General features: G+C 33.5%; 1 protein-coding gene across 1 annotated transcript in view; it reads right to left on the reverse strand.

Moving 5' to 3' along the window:
- ABCA5 (ATP binding cassette subfamily A member 5) overlaps positions 1-21,727 on the reverse strand; it is a 79,421-nt gene that overhangs the window by 18,421 nt on the left and 39,273 nt on the right. The window contains exons 13-23 of the mRNA XM_069481658.1: positions 17,797-17,907; positions 16,276-16,451; positions 15,569-15,688; positions 14,382-14,520; positions 13,231-13,321; positions 12,540-12,679; positions 9,614-9,733; positions 5,446-5,647; positions 3,168-3,337; positions 942-1,069; positions 394-531 (exon numbers count right to left, since the gene is read on the reverse strand). Coding sequence (XP_069337759.1) covers positions 394-531; positions 942-1,069; positions 3,168-3,337; positions 5,446-5,647; positions 9,614-9,733; positions 12,540-12,679; positions 13,231-13,321; positions 14,382-14,520; positions 15,569-15,688; positions 16,276-16,451; positions 17,797-17,907 — 1,535 coding nt within the window. The remainder of the gene's footprint in view (positions 1-393; positions 532-941; positions 1,070-3,167; positions 3,338-5,445; positions 5,648-9,613; positions 9,734-12,539; positions 12,680-13,230; positions 13,322-14,381; positions 14,521-15,568; positions 15,689-16,275; positions 16,452-17,796; positions 17,908-21,727) is intronic.

Here is a 21,727-nt window from a genome sequence, read left to right on the forward strand (position 1 = left end):
CTGGCATATAAATTAAGCTACTCCATTTATTAATAAAAAATAATAATGTATCTGAAAAGCAATTAGCATGTCTACCAATGAGCCTATGCAATAATATCTGAGAATGATCTTTGTTGTTTAAAATTATCTTAATTTTTCTTTTATGATTACTATAAAAAATACTTATGCTTTATAAAAATATATGTACCAAAAAAAGAACCTCCTTAATTCTGAAGCAAACTAATACTGGGGAATCCTAAACACCTTGATGTAAATTATCCCCACTCAAGTTTTAAGACTAGAAAACCTCACAAGATGAATTTTCACAGATTTTGTTTACTATTGATTGGTTTTTAATAGTTACTGTATCTATGATATGCATATGAAGTTTTATCTATATCTACATTTACTTACTTGAAAGAATGGGGTACTCCAGATCTGGATGGTTTCAGTCACATTTAAATGATAAAGATAGTAGTTACTAATTATATTCATCAATACAGGTAAAGAATAGACCATAGTACTGTTGAAAACTGCTGTAAAAACATAGTCCTACAATAAAAAAAGGAGATTTATAAATATACATAGATATATTATTACTATTTACCAAGCTTTCCTCATCAATTAGGTTAATTCTCATTAACTGTACCGAAAAGCTGCTTCAACAAATCATAGAAATAATATTCAATGACAGATAAAGACAATTTGGTTTGGAATGTGCACATATTTTAAACAAGTATATAATATAAAAATTAGATTCCCTGTAGCTTTCTATAATATATTGGTCATCCATCAAGACATAGAATATATCATAAATAAACATAGCTAGCTATTTCCAAAAGTAAAATCTAATTTCTAACTAATGAGGTCAAATCAGCAAATGACTAATTTTAGAAGAAATATTTCAATTTTTTATAACTTTAACTTTCAAATGGGTGTTCATTCACATGCATCAGTCTTACCTTTTCTAATTGCATCACATTTAAAGCTGCACTATGGGGAGCAGCAGATACATAGTCACTGTCATTAAACATTGTCACCATTATGTTCCAGTTTGTGAAAAAGCTAATAAGATCACTGATATCTGAGTCTGGTGTTAGAAAATAAGCAAATAATAAAGAATTAATTTAAATGAGAAACAAACATAGGTTTTTAATAACATTGAGAGGATCACTTTATTTTTAGAGAAGTATCTTGTTTTCATTAGCTAAGACGTGATTAAAAACATTGGCTCTGGAGCCAGTCAGCCTGGTTTCATATCTGAGTTGTACCATTTACACTATTTCTCCTGCAACCAAGTTACCTAGATGCTCTAAGACCTCAGTTTCCTCTTTTGTAAAATGGGGAAAATAAATTGATCTGCCTCATAGAGTGGTCATGAGAATTAAATGAGTATATACACAGGGTTTAGGACAGAACCTGGCACATAGCAATTGTGCAAATTTTAGCTGCTACTGCTGCTACAACTATTTATTCACACTGAAAACTAAGCTATAATATATAAAATTCAGTTAAATAGTGAGACTAAAATCTATTCGACAATTTTGGGTAACAAGATAACCTGCTGAGCTCAGAAGGGAGGACAAGGTGTGGTAACATCACTCCCTAGATGTTACTACTACTGATCTCTTATCTCTAGCCTGCCAGAGTGGCTGAGTATTCAGAGAAGAGAGCTATATTATAACTGAAAGAATCATATCACCTGTGGTATCTCTGCAAGAAGGGTAAGATACTATCCAATGTATACATACACACAGAGGCCAGTGATTACTAAAGGAACAGTGGTTTTATTATGGACCAGCAACAAGGCTAGGAAATATGGAATATATAAGCAAGCAACTCTAAGAATATAAAAGCATAATGAAAGAGACAAACTTTGAAAATACTAGAATTTCTGCAGTTCAGTGAGAATGAACCCAAAACAGAAAGATTTGAGATACATGTACAATTCCCCCAGACACATAAAAAAAGTCACAATTATCACAGTATAAGGTTCCATGCAGTATTACATTTTAGCAACATAAAATGTATATTAAAACCAAAAACAAGAATTCTAAATGAAAGAAAAAAATTGAAAAACATAACATTTTCTATTCAAGAGTAATTTTCTATCACTAAAGGCATCTTCCCCCGAAAGAATACACTGATCAATATTCTATATGTACCATATGTACATATATATGTAATATACTAAGCACCAGATTTTAATAGTGAATTTAATTTATAATCATCCCTAACACCATGCTTATTATTTTAACACTAGGCAAAGCACTTCAGTTAATATCGAATCAAAGAGGAAAAATACTAGAATATAGGTGAAGTGTTAGGAAATGTCAAACCCCAAAGAGTTTGTGATCATAGAAAAGGTTATATAAAATGCAACTTTCTAATGTATTTCAGCAAGATTAAGTAAATTAAGCTAAATCTTTTGTTTTGTTGTAAATTTGCCAGAGTTAGTTAATCTTGATTTTGTCTTCAAGAACCTTAGGACTACAAGTTATCTATATAGATGGGGAATGTTGTATAAACAACTGATCATGTATGAATAAAATTTCATACTAGGTTTTAATACCTTGAAAGTCAGATTCCTGTGTCAGTTTTTTTATTTCTGAGCTTTGGTCAAGTGCATATGTTTAAAAAAATTTTTTTTCATATTTGAAAATTATGTAGTAAGAATGTCAATAGCATATCCAAAAATATCAATTACAAATCTAATGTACTCGATTATAGATATTTATATCTAATGCTTATTTTTCCTAGTTTTAACTAATTCTTCAGATTGTCTTTGAAAGATTAAACATTTCTATGTAGATATATAACTGCATAAATATTATATACTGTAACTCTTCTAAAAAGGATTTTTCAACTTAAGTATATTTCACTTATGAGCTTTGAGATAAAACATGCTAAGAATAATGTCGCTATTAAAAAAACGAATTTTATGAATATACACAGTATAAGGGATATTTAAAACTTTCATTTACACTTACAACAATATATTTCATTTTTGTAATTTCATTTCTGTAATATATTCTTTAGCATCAATAAGTATTTAATTTAATTTAGATTTCATACAAACCATGCCTTTACCTTAAATATATTTCTAAAATCCAAATCTCTGACTTGTATCTACCCTTCAACCCCATACCCCACCCAACACTCATTCACAGACCTTCACACACTCTCACCAGTAGAATTTTGAAGAAGCAGATTTGTTTTGTATTTATGAGGTTTATCTTCAGGTTTTAGGAAATACAAGTCTGGAACAAGTTTGATAGGAACCACAGCATTTTTAAAAGAGTGATGCACCAAAAACATAAAAATCTGAACTGCAAAAAAAATTAAAAGCAGAAGCAACCTGAAAAGAAAAAAAAAAAGAGTTCAAGGTATATTTTTATGTAAATCTATTAAAAAATCTTCCTTCACATTGGTATAGATTTAAAACCCCATCAAAAGATAATCTTTGAAAAAACCAACAAAAAAAGAAAAAAAATCTTAAAAAAAAATAGAAATTCTATTCCCCAAAATGATCTCATGACAGTATTGGAGAAAAAGCCAATATTTTAAGACGAAATTAAAAGTTATAAAAGTATATTTTAGATCAAAGTCACTCTTAAAGTTTCACAGGGCATATAAACGTGTGGTTATAACTGTTAAAAAACCAGACATTATGTCTTAAATATTTGCCTCTATACTCCTGAAGGAAATATTTCCTGCCCTGCCTTTATTTTAACGATTTACTTTTCATATATTAACAAAAATATTTTAGATATAAAGAAAGAAATAGAAATACAGTAAAACTTTGAATAATTGTTATCTTTGAAATTTCATCCTAATCACAATTTAATCATGTTACACTGTCATGTCTCCTCTAAGGAGGCAAAGCAAGTCTACTACAGTGCCCTTCTATCCGGAAGACAGCTACTTATCTGACAAAATATCTCTACATTATATGTGATAAGTGTCACAACAAGTCACTGGAGAGCTTAGATCATCACAGTTTATTTAGCAATTTATAATTTTTTAAGGTACCCCATATTTTTTTTAAAATAACTCTTAAATTGTTACAAGTATATGTAAGTCAGCATTTCCAAAAGCATAATGCATTGAAATCTAGTTCCATAATAAGTTAACATGTATTTTAGATTAAAAAAATCATGATTAAATAATATTTGGAAACTCCAGGTTAAAAAAAGTTGAAATAATTTCTGTACAATCTCTCATGTGTTTTTATATGCTAATGAATGATTCCTTAATATAGGGAATATAATATGTAATATTTCCCAAATGTATTTGACCACAGAACATTTTTTGTATGGACTTTTTGTACCCTTCCAGATTTGTATGTTAAAGCCCTAACCCCCAATATCTGGAGTATTTGGAGATAAGACCTGTGGAAGACAACTTAGATTAGATAAGGTCAGGATGGTGAGGCCCTCATAATGAGATTAGTGCCTTTACAAAAAGAGATTCCAGAGAATGCGGACGAGTGCTCACAAAAAGGTCATGTGAACACACAGCAAGATGGTGGCCTTCTACAAGCCAGGAAGACAGCCTTCACCATGCTGGTATTCGGATCTCAGCCCTTTGGCCAGCAGAACTGTGAGAAAATAAATTCCGCTGTTTAAGCCTCCCAGTCTATGGTATTTTGTTATGGCACTCCAAGCTAACTAAGATACTTTGTTTTTCAGGGAGTATTTTATGGGAGTGATGTTCAATTAAATAAAGCTAAACATGCTGATTTAAATAAACATTTTTTTTTCAGTAATGCTTGAATCAGATATTTGATTGGTATTTGTTTGATAACAAATAAATTTAGTCAAAAGAGCAAATAAATTTAGCGTATTTCAAATATATAACAATATTCTTATTCTTAAGTTTTATTCCTACTACTACCATTTTGGATCTAACAAGATAGATGTATGTATGTGAAAGTAGTTAATATTATTTCCAAATAATTCAATGCCTAGCACCCTAGGGAAACCTTACTCAGAGGGGCTAAAGCTAACTTAGAAGGATGGCATTCTTATCCCAGACCTACTAGCTATTAATACATAGCCTTCTTTATATTTCAGTTTCTTCATCTGATAAATAAGGATAAAATTTCCTTTTCCTGCTATTTATAAAAAGTGGTTATAAACATAAGATGCAAAAATACTGAAAAAATATAAATGCAAAATAAAATTTAAGATACAATGACTAATTCAAAAATTATATAATTAGAGAGTATAATTCGTCACTTCCTTATTTTGTAGATGAGAAAATAAATGCTAGTTTAAAAGAGTAAGGCTCTAAGGGATGAGATTATCATAAGCATAATTTTTTTCTCTGACACTGAAATTATAGTTGCAATCTTTCAAAACAATTAGATTATTTACAGATGTCCACATTTTAAAAATTAAGATGATAAATCCAATTTGTATCCTTAAAAAATTCATCAGGCAGAAGAGTGATGATTATACTTACACGGATCTCACCGATTTACTTTCACGTTTCAAAGTAAGTAAATGAAACTTTGCTATTGTATACATCTGCTGTTTCCAAAGGCTCATGGTGCTCACTAGAGAAGCCTGGGTTTCAGAAAGAATAAGTAAGCTCTGCTCCATTTCATCAAAAGATTTTGAATCCATTTCTTCATCCGGTGGCTGCTGAGTAAATATACTATAATCTATTTGCCAAAACAGAGTAAAACAAAAAGAAAATTTTAGTATATTCCTTTACTAAGATGAAAATCTTTCTGAAGCATGTAAATTTTAAAGAAGCACATGTTTTGGTGATTATGCAGAACAAACGAAACTCTGATATTTTGGCAGTATCTATTAAAGCTTAGCATATGCATAGCTTATGACCCAGGAAATCCCCATTAGGTACAAACCCAACAAAGGTATATATATAGGGTTAACCTAAACAGATACATAAGAATATTCTTAGAAGAGCCCTACCCAGAATTCATAAACTGGAAAGAACCCAAATGTCTATAACAGGTGAATAGTTGTGAAATATGCCTATAATAGTATAAAATAATAGAAACGAACAAACAACTGTGCAGTTACATGTAACAATATGGTTAAACCTCACAAACACAATATTGAGTAAAAGAAGACAGATGCAAAAGGGACATACAGTATAGCTCCTCTAGTCCAAAAATGTCCTGATGCATGCCATATTTAAGATCTTGTTATTGGCCGGGCGCGGTGGCTCACGCCTGTAATCCTAGCACTCTGGGAGGCCGAGGCGGGTGGATTGCTCAAGGTCAGGAGTTCGAGACCAGCCTGAGCGAGACCCCGTCTCTACTAAAAATAGAAAGACATTATATGGACAACTAAAAATCTATATAGAAAAAATTAGCCGGGCATAGTGGCGCATGCCTGTAGTCCCAGCTACTTGGGAGGCTGAGGCAGTAGGATCGCTTAAGCCCAGGAGTCTGAGGTTGCTGTGAGCTAAGCTGACGCCACGGCACTCACTCTAGCCTGGGCAACAAAGTGAGACTCTGTCTCAACAAAAAAAAAAAAAAAAAAGATCTTGTTATCTCCACAACTGTGTAATATTCAACTTTTATGTGAACTTTTCCTCTGTGACTACAACCTAGCATCATATTTTCATCAAACACTTGACTTTTCTCTCATCTCCATGTCTGAGAGACCTCTCCTGGCTTCACTTGGTTTCTCTATTAAAATTTAGCTTCAAGCTTAATTTTTGGCCAAAATCTGCCCTTCAACTTCATCTGTAGTCTGTGGAAGAGTTAAGAGCCAAGTGCCTATTTCAATATCATTTCCTGGCATTCCTGAAGTTGTGTAGGATCACTGGTAGTGTGATCATAGAGATTATTAACATAACACTTAAAGGACATAGCAAACTTGGTGATGTGAATAAGGTATGTCGTTCAAATTACTTTTAATATTTAACATAAAATTTCAATTACAGTTAAACATTCTAAATATATTGTGAATAAAAATTTCTTTATGTATTTTATGTTGAAATTCTACAATTAAAGTACAAATTTATATTTATTTAATAAGAATAAAATGCTACACAATTGATGACTTCATTTTAAAATCAAAAACCGATATTCAGAACTTTAGATATAGAAAGACATTGACTATTAATGCAAATATTAAAGATAGTGTACTAGTTAGACAACTTTAGGAAGAACATTATAACTTTTGGCCCAACACACATACTAGCACTCATAATATTAAACAAAACAAACTTTTAAAGGCTTTATTTCATTTTTAGTTATTTAATTCCATGAAGACTTTCAATAAAAAGTTTTATTTCAGATTCTTCCACAATTTGTGGGGGTGAATTAAAAGCAAAATGCCAGCTTCATCATTTCAAAATTTTAAAAGAAAGAAAAACCACAAAATCACAGACAGTCACTTTTCAGATAAATCTTCTTTGATCCAGACATAATAGCAGGAGAAAAATGAAGAACCCCAAAATACATTGCTTCTCCGTGGACCACATTTAAAAGTGAGGATCTGGTATCATAAATGTATACCATAGGAGAAATTTTAGAGTTGGCAATTCTGACAAATTACTGTTTCCATACAACAAGGCCAATCCTTTTAAATTTGACTACCAAAACCATGAATAATAAATAAAATTCTAGTAATAATTTTTATAAAGTTTCTGATTTAGTTTAGCATGACAGAAGTTTATTTCATGATGGAATATTCAGCTTTACTCTTGACTTTGGTCTCACAATGATTTTAATCATTGGCCATCATTCCTGCAAAACATGTATTTTCAGAACCTCAACTCTTAAAATCCGTGAGTTATCCCCATTTCCTTCATGCTCCTGACCTACCATCACAATCATTTTGCTAACCTTCAACTATTAAGAAAAGCTTCCTCGACTCACATTCTCACCTTCAACTACACAGATCCAGCTTTGCTCCTTACCACATCATCGAGATTGCTCTTTTCATGATCACCATTGTCTTCCACACTATCAAATCCCTCACTGTCTTATGTGATATCAAAACTACCTTTTCTGTCCTCATCTTATCCTTCACAGCAATCGACAAATAACTGACCACTTCCTCTTTCCTGAAACACCATTTTTCTGGGCTTTTGCACTTCCATTTTCTTGTGAAAAAAGAAAAATAATTGCTCCTTCTTGGTCAGGCCTTTTTTGCTCCTTCTCCACCACTCACCCTCAGGGCTTGCCCCTTCTACTTTTATCTACACTCTTTACCTAAGTGATTTCACCCAATTCCATACTACTATTTATTGATGAGTAATTTCAAATTCTTATTTTCAGCCCTAACATCTTCACTTAGCTCCAGATGCATCTCAAATACAATATAGCCAAAATTCACGTCTGGATTCCTTCTTTCCATAAACCTTTCACTTCCCCATTCTCAGGAAATGGCAATCCCATTCTCAGTTCTCAAGCTAAAAGCATAGGAATTATTCTTTTTCTTTTCCTTTTTTTTCCTTATCCCCCCTCCCACCTGCTTGATTTCCAATGAGTTTTACTTTCATATGTGCACATACGTGTTGTCTGATTATTAATAGTTCCAATTTAATGGTGAGTACATGTGGTATTTGTTTTTTCACTCTTGTGATACTTCACTTAGAAGAATGGCCTCCAGTTCCAGCCAGAGGTATTAGTTCACCATTTTTTAAGGCTGAGTAGTGCTCCATGGGATACATATACCACATTTTATTAATCTACTCATATATTCATGGGCACTTGGGTTGTTTCCACATCTCTGCAATTGTGAATTGTGCTACTATAATCATTCAGGTGCAGGTATCTTTTTTATAAAATGTCCCTTTTTCCTTTGGGTAAATACCCCACAGTAGGATTGCTGGATCAAATGCTAGGTCTACTTTTAGTTCTTTGAGGTATCTCCATACTACTTTCCATAGAGGTTGTACTAGTTTGTAGTCCACCAACAGTATCTAAGTGTTTCTATCTCTCCACATCTATACCAGCATTTGTTGTTTTAGGATTTTTTTGTAAAAGCCATTCTCATTGGAGTTAGGTGATATCTCTTTGTGGTTTTGATTTGCAGTTCCCTGATCATTAGAGATACAGCATTTTTTCATATGTTTTTTGGCCATCAGTCTATCTACTTTAGAAAAGTTTCCATTCATGTCTTTTACCCACTTCTTAATAGGGTTTGATTTTTTTCTTGCTGCTTTGCTTGATTTCTTTGTAGATTTTGATTATCAGCCCTTTATCTAATGAATCATCTCAAGGAATTAGAAAAGGAAGAACAAACCAATCCTAAACCCAGCAGAAGAAAAGAAATAACTAAAGTCAGAGCAGAACTAAATGAAATTGATTCCAAAGAATTACACAGAAGATTAATAAAACAAAAAGTTGGTTCTTTGAAAAGATAAACAAAATTGACAGGCTTCTTGCTAGAGTAACCAGATATGGAAAAGAAAAGACCCTAATAAGCTCAATCAGAAATGAAAAAGAAGATATTAAAACTGTTACCACGGAAATACAAAATATCATCTCTGAATACTATAAAAATCTCTATGCACGTGAACGCAAAAACATTGAGGAAATGGACAAATTCCTGGAATGATTCCACATGCTTATATAATTATTTGTCTTGTTCACCCTCTGTCTGGTTTATTGCCTAAGATGTTTTGTTAGTTCTGTTTTTACCTGCTTGGTCAATTTCTGCTTCAACTTCTAGCTTTAAGAATACATCTTCCAAAGTTGTCATGGATACACCATAAGAAATAACACCCAAATTTGAATGACTGTCTAGAGCAGAAAACAAACCTAAAAGAAAAAAAATAAAAGAATGCTGTATAGTTAAGCATCCTATCATGAATTATTGTAAAATATCCTTTAAAAATAGGAGACGGCCAAATTTATTCTGCTAGCACAGTGGTTCTTTGTTCTCAGGAGACTTTTAACATTCTCATAAACTGCTATGGACCTCAAGGGAATTTTGTTTATGGGAATACATTAGATATTTATTATATCATAAATAGACAATTAGAAACATTTATAGTACTTGAAATTAAAACTGAGAATGTTACTATATTAAAAAGTGAAAGAAAAATATATCCTAGAAAATGCACAGAAATCATTTAAATATTCTTAAGATAACAAAAATAAATCTATTGTGTTAACATCAATTTTTAAAAACTTATTTTTTAAAATAAAAAAAGTCAATGAGAAGAAGACATTGCTTTATTTTATATTTCCGCAAATCTCTAATGTCTAGATGTCTTAACAGAGGACAGATGGGTTCTTGTATTTGTTCCTGCATTCAATCTGTTGTGATAGAACATGTCATGCAATCTCTGGAAAACAGTATAATCACAAAAATCTGAGGGTCAAAAAGGCAAATTATATCCCAGTATTATTAGGAAAAAGTGCTGACTTCATGAACTCCTCAAGAAGTCTTAGAGTCCACCCCCCTAAGTTTCCAGAACACACTTTGAAATCCCATGAAATATTATAACAATTTATCAAAGAAATATGAAAGGCAACAAAGTATGGTGGTGAAAAACATGAGGTCTAGAACCAATCTGCCTGGGTTCAAAACTTGGGTCCCACCACTTTCTACCTTGGGCAAGTTTCCTACATCTTTCTATGCCTCAATTTCCTCATTTATAAAATAGAAGCAATAATAGTGTTAATCTCAGGTATGTGTTGAAATATTGGGATAATGAAATAAACTAATAATTGCAAAAGGCACAGATCAGCATCTGGCAAAAAATAAGTACTATATAAATGTTATTAAAAATGGGAGATAGGTAGGTATAGGTAGACAGAATGACAGGCAGAGTGCATTAAGTTGGCACACATACTTTAGTTAATTAGTGATTTCTTTTTTTTTTTTTTTTTTTTTTTTTTTTTTTTTTGTTGAGACAGAGTCTCACTTTGTTGCCCAGGCTAGAGTGAGTGCCGTGGCGTCAGCTTAGCTCACAGCAACCTCAAACTCCTGGGCTCAAGCGATCCTACTGCCTCAGCCTCCCGAGTAGCTGGGACTACAGGCATGCGCCACTATGCCCGGCTAATTTTTTCTATATAGATTTTTTTAGGTGTCCATATAATGTCTTTCTATTTTTAGTAGAGACGGGGTCTCGCTCAGGCTGGTCTCGAACTCCTGACCTTGAGCAATCCACCCGCCTCGGCCTCCCAGAGTGCTAGGATTACAGGCGTGAGCCACCGCGCCCGGCCATTTTTTTTTTTTAAAGAAGCCAATTAAGCTACTATAGAAAATATTTTTTCTTAAATAAGGAATTTTTCCCCAGAGTATGTTTTTGTCTGCTTTGTCAAAGATTAGATGGCTATATGAGGATGGTATTATATTTGGATTTTCTGTTCTGTTCCACTGGTCTGTGTCCCTGCACTTGTGCCAATACCAAGCAGTTTTAATAATCACAGCCTTTTAGTATAGTTTGAAGTCTGGCAAATCAATACCTCCCATTTTGTTTTTGTTGCTTAAAATTGCTTTTGCTAAACGGGATCTTCTCTGGTTCCATATAAAGTGTAAAATTATTTTTTATACATCTGTGAAAAATGATGTTGGTAATTTAATAGAGATTGCATTGAATCTGTAGATAACTTTGGGCAGTACAGACATTTTAACAATGTTGATTCTACCGATCCATGAGCATGGTATGTTTTCCACCTATTTACATGCTCTGCGATTTCCTTCCTCAGTGTTTCATAGTTCTCCCTATAGAGGTCCTTTACCTCCTTAGTTAAATATATTCCTAGGTGTTTTATTTTCTTTGTTGCTATTCTGAAGGGTATTGGGTCCTTAATTTGGTCCTCCGTTTAACTGTTATTGGCATATATGAATGCCTCTGATTTGTGTGTATTGATTTTGTATCCTGAGACTTTACCGAATTCATTGATCAATTTCAGGAGTCTCTTGGTTGACTCCTTGGAGTTTTCTAGATATAACATCATTTCATCAGCAAAGAGTGAGAGTTTGATCTCTTCTTTCCCTATTTGGACTCCCTTGATTCTGCTCTCTTGCCTGATAGCTCTCCCAAGGACTTCCAATACTATGTTGAAAAGTAATGGGGACAGTGGGCAGCCTTGTCTGGTTCCAGTCCAAAGTGGGAATGCTTTCAGTTTTTCCCCATTCAGTATGATGTTGAGTGCGATGTGCACTGTCTAGGGAATGGACACGCTTGAAGCTCAGACTTGGGGGGGATGGAGGGGCATGGGCAATATATATAATCTGAACTTTTGTACCCCCATAGTGAGCTGAAATAAAAAAAAAAAAAAAAGAAAATATTTTTTCTAATTATGAGATAAATGCTACAAAAATTCTATGCTACATACCTACATCAGTAATATCCTTTTGGCTACTAAGCAATTCCGAAACAGAAGAAAGAGACTTGAGTTCCTCATTAAAAAATTAAAAAATAATGCCTCAATGAAAACAATTCAAGGGTTTACCATATAATTTGTTATAAAATCAGAACATTAACTCTAGCCACCTGGGAGCATGGAAATACTACACCGTGTAGAGAAGTAAACAAAAAGAAAATCAAGAAAACCTATTCCCAATAAAAGATCCTGGTTCAAAACCCAACAAACTTAACATAAGTGATACCTGAAAATTTGTCCATGTCCTTGAAAGGCAAACTATATACAAGTTGTTGGTCATTCTGTTGTAATAAAGTAGCTCCTGGTATGTGTTGCTTAACCAGTGAAGAAAGAGATTCTGTGGCACAATATTTATCTATGTACATGCTAAAGAATACCAAAAACCAATTTGTTAATGATTACTCAATAAACAACCAAAAGTAAATGACAAAGGCTTTAAATTAAATTTAGCACCATAAAATATGGTCACAAAGTACACTATGGCAAACCCCAAAAATAACAACAGTAGATCAAGAGTATAATAAAGAATAAAGTCATTAAAGAATGAACAACGGGCCAGGCATGTTGGCTCACGCTGTAATGCTAGCACTTTGGGAGGCTGACACAGGAGGATTGCTTGAGACCAGGAGTTCAAGACCAGCCTGAACAAGAGCAAGACCCCATTTCTACAAAAAATAGAAAAATCAGCTGGGCCTGGTGGCACGTGGATATAATCCAAGCTACTTGGGAGGCTGAGGCAGGAGGCTTGCTTGAGCCAGGAGTTTGAGGTTGCACTGAGCTATGCTGACGCCACTGCACTCTAACCTGGGCAACAGAACAAGACCCTGTCTCAAAACACAGACACACGCGCGCGCGCGCAGACACACACACACACACACACACACACACATACACACACACGAAACAATGAATGATACCTCAGGCGGTAGCCAATCCCCCATTTACTCTTGAGGAAAATTGAAGAACCAACACATTTCAACATTCCTTGTGATATGACAGCTTTCCTATCTGTAAATAGAGATTTACATTTCAATTTCTAAGTTAATAACAGCATTAATAACTGGCATTTATATTTTCTGGATAATCATGAGGGACACCCATGTTATGATCTCCTTAAGAGTCACCAACAACCTTATGATGAGGGTGCTAGATTATCATCACCTATTTTTCAGATGCAAATACTGAGATACTAAGAAAATATATTGCTTACACGTTTCATATATCTCTTATATAAGAAAGCTAGGAACTGTACCCAAGCAGTCTGATTCTATTAAAAATCATGTGTTGACTTAAACTTGGATTCTTTATATGTGTGTAAGTGTATAAAATTGTGCAGAGAAGAGTTAACACAGCAGGTCTTAGACTGCTATCCTTAGGCCTACTTACAAGATTGGCCCTCGGCTGATATTGGGGAACTTGGATTTTGGGAGGGTTCCCACTAGTCTCTAAACAAATTGAGAGTGGCTCACTATGCTGAAACTATACAAACAATGTGGTTTATGCTGAACACCTGCTTTCCTTCTGGGAGTCTAGAATTTTGATATGTGCTAGACAGAGGGTGCCTATGACCAGCACCTAATAAGAATCTTACACACTGAGTCTCTAATAACCTTGCCTGGTAGAATCTTACACACTGAGTCTCTAATAACCTTGCCTGGTAGACATTTCACACATGTTGTTACAATTCAATGCTAAAGAAATTAAGCACATCCTGTCGGACTTCACTGGGAGAGGACTCTTGGAAGCTTGTGTTTCCTCTAGATTTTGCCTCATGTATCTTTTCCCTTTGCTAATTTTGCTTTGTATCCTTTTGCTGTAATAAATCATAGCCATGAGTATGACTATATGCTGAGTTCTATGAGCTTTCCTAGGAAATCACTAAACTTGGGGGGGGGGGTCTTAGAAATACCCAACATAATAACATATAATTTTAAAAATTTTAAACTTTTTTGTGATGAATATGCAACATTAGGTAACACAGTTTCTCCATTTATTTCTCAGGATTTAGCATCTCTATGTCCACCTTCCCTTTGACCTTAATTCTTCAAAAATAAAGCAAAAATCTCACCAGCAAGAATGTCAGCTTCATCCATGAAATGAGTACTGAACACTGTCACCCGACTGGCTTTTCTGTATTTTAAAAGATTCCAAACAATATGGCGAGAACAGGGGTCCATTCCAGCTGTTGGTTCATCTAGCAGCAGCACCTGTGTAAAAAGGGGTGGGGGAAGGCAGGGAATCCTCAGAAAAACTAAAATCTTTAAAATATATGTGAACACTAAAAAGTTTCCCCATTGCAAGCTGTTACTGTCAATCAGAAATATATTTGATCTGAGCTTTTCATTCATATTTAAGTTCATGTAAATTTCAAAAATTATGAGTTTGGCATGTGAATATTTTCCTAGGTTTAATCCTAAAAGACTAACATTTATAATATATAACAATCAGATAAATAAAATAAACAGGAAAACATATTGCTCACATCCTTAGCAATTTAATTTGTAGACGTAGCAATTGCTTTTTAGAGATGTTCTATATTAATTCAAGGGAAGCAACTTGTTCAAGACTATTTTTAATTTTAAACACATGGCGGTGGGAGACTGAGAGGTAAATTAATTAACATAAGGCCAGAATCCAGAGTCATCCTCAAGCAGCAAGGGGGAACACGGCCGGATGGTGGGGATCAATGAGTAATCATCCTAGTTGCATGTACATACCTGGCAGCTTTCTTGCACTGTGCAAAGCAGTGCATAAATTGTTTCTCTGTTTCTACAGGGTAGACAACAGCAAAAACAAACACATACAAAATCAAAGCAGCAGGACAGTGACAAATTGAACCATTTCTTTGATTTTGTTCTATTTTTAAACTTTTATTATGAACTTATTACAAATATTAAAAATAACCATAGAGAACAATGAAACAATACTGTTAAAGCCACCATTCAATTTTAATCAAAGTTTTTTTTAGCCATATTCCCTTCAGATCATTTTTTAAAGAAATAAAACATGGCAGACATAACTAAGTTCGTATCTTCCATTCCGCTCCCTAAAGGTAACCAGTATCAGAGAGATGTTATACCATCTTTCTGATTGCAGTTTTAAAATCTTGTTAATATGATTACATCCATGATAACATATAGTATTTTATGTATGTTTAAACTTTACATTACATAATGTATTATATCTTTCTACAACCTGCTTTTTTATTCAACATAATTTAAAATGATTTCATCTGTAGAACTAGTATTTATTTACCTTCGGATTCCCAAGAACAGCAATTCCTAAAGACAGCTTTCTTTTTTGACCACCACTTAATTTGTTAGCTTGGTTATCTTTGATAGCCTGCATGTCTAAATCTAGTAAAACCTTCTGCACCTGTAAAAGTAAAGTGTAAATAATGTTATTTTAAAAATCATACCATTTATGTAATTATCAATATTACTTTTTAAGTATTTTAAGCATTTAAGTAATATGTTTTTAAGTACTTTTAATATCAAATTTAAAAATGTTCTTTAGTATGGAACTTAATTTTGACATATATTTATATATAATTTTGAAAATAACAGATAAGATTCTTGAGGGAAAGGTCTGTTTTACTTTTGTGCCTTCCTGAGTAATGGGGAAGGAATAAGGGACTATGACAAAGGCTTTGAGTGTATGTAGTTGGAGGAAGACAGGAATAGTGAGGGATGGAGCAGGGATGGGGTAAGAGAAAGGAAGGAAGAGATGAGAGAAGGGGAAGGGGAGGAGAGAGGCGAGTATCACTCAGGTGAAACAAAAACTATTTTGTATGTGCTAAAACATTTAGTCCAAATTCTAATTCTTTGTAATGACTTTGTGTTTACTGGCTTAGGACAGCTTTTATATTTAGATTTTCAATCATATTTTTATTGCACAAGTTATTTCAAAAGGTTATTAATTTACAGGAAATGAAAGTAAAGATTTCTATATGAATAACATACTTCTTGTATTACATTGTTGGCTGGTATTCCTTTGATTGAAGCCAAAATTGACAAATTTTCTTCTACTGTCAAAACATCAAAGTGTATATCTAACTGTGGACAAATGCCAATCATTTTTCTTGCTTCAAACATTTCATCTATTTCTGAAACTCTGTGGCCATATATTGATGCAAATCCTAAAAGCAAAATATATACTTAAATATATATTAAGTATATTATTTTAAAATGTATATGTCTTAAAGTATCCTAATAACTTTTATAAGGTAAGAATCAACATAAATGTAAAAGATACAACACATCCTCATTTTCATATTCATATTTCACTTATATTTTGGTCTCATTTTCCTTCACTTCCAGGTCATATTACATAGTGGGAAGAACAAGAAACTGGAGGCTTAATATTAAACATAAATATCCATTGGTGCATTATTTATACTTATATTCTAGTAACAATCTTCCAGACATAGTTTTATACTAGCTAGCTGTGTGATCTTGGGCAAATTACTTAATCTCTTTGAATTCCAGCTTTTCTTTTATAAACTGAATACTAATATATCCCACTTAAGAACTGTTAGATCAGTGTGATAATGTATGGAGAATTATAACAAAAATCATGAATTCTTATAAAAATGAAAGATATTATGACCACCAAACAGTGACACAATTAAAAACAAAATCAAACTAATTTTAAATGTTAAACTACATTTAAAAGGTTGAAATGCAGATTCAATACAATTTGGCCCTTTTGGGCCAGCCGTGGTGGCTCATGCCTGTACTCCTAGTGCTCTGGGAGGCCAAGGCAGGAGGATAACTTGAGGTTGCTGTGAGCTAGGCTGACGCCACAGCTCTCTAGCCCGGGCAACAGAGCAAGACTGTCTCAAAACAAAACAAAACAAAACAAAAAAACGGGCCCTTTTGTAAAGTAAAGTATTAACTGTACTGCCATCGTATTTGGTAATTGTGAAATATGGGGCTGCTACATTGAATTCTCACCTATAGAACAATCACATATCAGAACTATACTTTTGAGGTACTGCTCTTAAAATTCTATTTTAGGAGATAGTATGGACAGTTATTATAAAGTTTTTTTACTACTGCTGCACATTTAGAAATCTGTATTTGTTTTCTCAACCTAAAATAGTCCATAGGTCTGATTTAAATTTCAATTAAGTTACTGATTTTACTTTCCTTGTAAATGAAGAATAAACACACACATATACGACATATATATGTATACACAAATACAGACACAGACATAAATATGTGGTGGAAACATGTACAAAATTAGATCCTTTTTACTTTATTAAACATGATGGAATCATTTTTATTTTCCAGTAAAAACCAAATGTGTGTAGTCCAGAAAAAGGTAAAACACCTTTACAGATACAAAAGTAGGTCCCAAGTCACTGACAAACATCATTCAGTGCACATTTAATGGATAAACAATCATATTGTGATACTGTGGTTAATAACACTAACAAAATGAAGTGGGAGTTTTTTTTTTGAAATCAGAAAACTCACCATCAGAAGGTGGGCATAGTCCACAAAGAATATTCATCAATGTACTCTTTCCTGTTCCACTATGGCCAAGTAATGCAGTAATCTGACCCTCATATATGTCAAATGACAAATCTAGTTCAGGAAAAAAGAAGACTTAAATGTGATTTTTATTTCTATTCAGATATGCAAGGTAATTCATAATACTTGTGCAATCTTGAAGGCCATAAATTTATAGACATATTTAAAGTTACCAGCATATTTGATAACATGTTAAATAGCTTACTTGTTAAGGTCAATGGTATGAATAGTATGAAAGTAAATAAACTATTTGTTCATACAGTAAGATTTAGGGGGTACACAAAATATCTGGAAGTTTTCTGTGTACTGACTTTTGAGAATTCCCAAGACAATTAAAATAAATAAAAATTTGTTCCCAAAGGTATTATTTACAGGCACTTTAAATATACTGGCAAAAAACTAGAAATTAACTAATAGTATTGGAATGGCCTGAAAGGTTCAGTTTAATGCAGAAATATCACTGTATGGATGTATAAGTGAATGAAGCAGGACAGGAGATAGGGGTCTGAAATGATGATGCTGAAATGAATTAGTCAAGACTCTAGGCTAAGAAGGCTAAAATATAAAACAAAACGGAAAAAGTCTCACAACCCAAGCCCTGTAATCCAAGTTAAAAGAAGGAAGGGAAATGGCAAGCAAAAACATCTAGTATCTTAAAGGTACAATGTAAGAACTGAGGATGCAGCAAGAAACCCAAGGGAAGATCATGAATATAATTATCTCAGAGAAGCAAAAAGTGAAACACTGATAAACTGCATACACAGACACACACATACATAATTTGTGTCTCTGAACTTACATAGCTTAGTAAAGCATCCTTTTTAGGTACAATAGTTACTTCACAGAAAATTAAATGCAAAGTTGGGAAAAGGCAAGATGAGGCCAAAAACCAAAAGAAAAGACCGACAGTAGAAAGAGATCTATAGGAGATGCAGATATTGGCATCTTGCAACAAAGCTTTTAAAATAACTATGCTATCCTGTTCACAAGTGAAAGCCAGCAAATAACTAGAAACTATGAAAAACCAAATGAGAAGACAAAAACTTGAACAGATAAGTTATTAGGTCATCAAATATAAAATGTCCAATTTTGAATCAAAAGTTTTGTTTATTATATCTCAACCAAGAAGCAATGCAATTAATCAAATTATGTGCCTAAACCATCAACACAGTTTTGCCATCTTAACGGCAGCTGGTTTATGTCAGCAGCGAAGAATCCTGGAGAGCAAGTGGCTATGAAATCGCGAAAGATGCTTTCCACAGCTTGTTGAGAATTGAGTATTTTTCCTTGCATGAAGTTGTCCAAAGCCTGAAAAAAGTGGTAGTCACTTGTAGCAAGGTCTTGTGAAGATGGTGGATGACAGAGTGTTTCCAAGTCCGGCTTCTGTAGTTTGAGCAGCACTGTTTTTCTGCAACATGTGGTCTTGCAAGAGGATTGCATTGTCTCTATTGACCAATCTTGGCTACTTAATCACAAGCATCCTCATCATTTGATCCAATTGGTTCTAGTAGACATCTGCTGTAATTGATTGATCAGGTTTCATGAAGATGTAGTGGACAATACTAGTACTAGACCATGAAACAGACACTGGTAGCTTTTTTTGATGAATATTCAGTTTTGGACTGTGTTTCAGCACATCATCATTATCCAACCATTGTGCTGAACACTTGCGATTGTCAAAAAGAATCCATTTTTCATCACACATAGTAATACAGTGTAGAAATGGTTTGCCTTTATGTCATGACAGCAAAGAAAGGCAAGCTTCAAAATGATTTCTCTTCTGATGCTTGCTTAATTCATGCAGTACCCATTTATCCACTTCTTTACCTTGCCAATTTGTTTCAAATGGTCCAATATTGTTGGAATAGTAATATCAAACCTTGCTGCTAATTCACATGTCTGTTGAGATGGATTCACTTCCACTATAGCTTTCAGCTCATCATTATCCACCTTGGTCTCAAGTTGCCCACGTGGCTGATTTTCAAGATTAAAATCACCAGAATTTCTCAAACCATCAACGTACTATGCATTCATTAGCCACATCCTTCCCAAACACTTCATTGATATTTCTAGCTGTCTGCACTGCATTGGTTCCATGATGGAACTCATATTGAAAAATAACACAAATTTTTTACTTATTCATGGTTCCAAAAAAATTGCTCTTAAAAAAAACCTAAAAGATAATCATAAGCCAAAACATGCATTTGAAAGAATGAGGATGTACCTTCAAAATAAAAATAAAAAAAAAAAAACCCAAGAAGTGTTGAAGTGAAATGTCAGAGATATCAACTGTCAAACTTAGTACTTAAGGAAATAGGACATTTCATACTTAATGACCTAATAAGATTTCAAAACACAGTTTAGCTTACTTATTAGACCTAACTAAAGAAAAAAAGCTAGTGAATGATAAGAAAAGTCAGAAAAAAAAATCTAGACAATAGCGCAGAGACAAAAGAATCAGCAATTTAGATTAGAGAATAAAAAATAAATGGGATAAAATGAAAAGTTGTCACATACAGTGATAATAATCCTAAAGTAAGAGAAAAGAGAAAATAGGACAGAAGCAATAGTGGAAAAGAAATGGGTGAAGACTTTCTAAAACAGAAGAAAGGCACCAAGCCACAGATTCAAAAAGCACTACACAACCAAAGCAGAATAAATGCAAAAACAAACAAAAAACTCCTGAAGTACACTGTAGTAAAATTGCAAAAAAAAAAACCTAAAAACAAACAGAAAGATCTTTAAAAACAGTTATGGAAAAGGTTATAAACAGTACCAACAACAGAGTAATAATAAAGCTAATAGCTCTCTGCAGCCTAAACAATGGAAACAAGAAGACAACAGAATTACATTTTACAGTCCTGAAAGAAAGTAACTGCCAAGATTAAAATTATAAATTCACAGAAATATCCTTCAAAACTAAAGGTGGAGCCGGGCGTGGTGGCTCACGCCTGTAATCCTAGCACTCTGGGAGGCCGAGGCGGGTGGATCCTTTGAGCTTAGGAGTTCAAGACCAGCCTGAGCAAGAGCGAGACCCCATCTCTACTAAAAATAGAAAGAAATTATATGGACAACTAAAAATATATACAGAAAAAAATTAGCCGGGCATGGTGGGCGCATCCCTGTAGTCCCAGCTACTTGGGAGGCTGAAGCAGGAGGATTGCTTGAGCCCAGGAGTTTGAGGTGGCTGTGAGCTAGGCTGACGTCACGGCACTCTAGCCCGGGCAACACAGTGAGACTCTGTTTCAAAAAACAAACAAACAAACAAATAAACAAAAAAAACTAAAGGTGGAAAAAAGATATTAAAAAAAAAAAAAAACCTGAGAAAATATATCACTGATCTGCATTAAAGAAAGTACTAAAAGATCTTCATGCAGAAGGAAAATTATCCTAGATGGAAGATCAGATGCAGGAAGTAATGAAGATAAATGAAATGTTAAATATACTGGGGTAAATCTAAAGGAACTTTTAAAAACATATTATCTTTGGTTTAAAATACATGTAGGATTAAAATACATGAAAACAATAGTATATGAGTTATAACAGGGATAAAAAGTAAGGTCCTGGCCTTCCTTATCTGGGGAATAGTAAAGCACTAATTTATAAGTCAATAATCAGTCAAAGATGTATAACAAGTAATTACCATTATAAAAGACATGTGTAACTAAGAAGTTAATAGAGGGAGAAAGAAAAATGACATAATGAAAAATACTGAATTGTTTCTGGTTCAGTTAGCCTATTGGAGGATGAAAGATCAGGTAGAACACAGGTAAACAACCCCACCTACAGCCCACTACAGGAATTAGCCTGTTAATAGCCAACTATGTAAGGCCATACTAAACCACCAGTCCCAGATAATCCACAAGGTGACTTA

Source organism: Eulemur rufifrons, chromosome 9 (assembly GCF_041146395.1).
Source record: "Eulemur rufifrons isolate Redbay chromosome 9, OSU_ERuf_1, whole genome shotgun sequence".
NCBI lineage: Eukaryota > Metazoa > Chordata > Mammalia > Primates > Lemuridae > Eulemur > Eulemur rufifrons.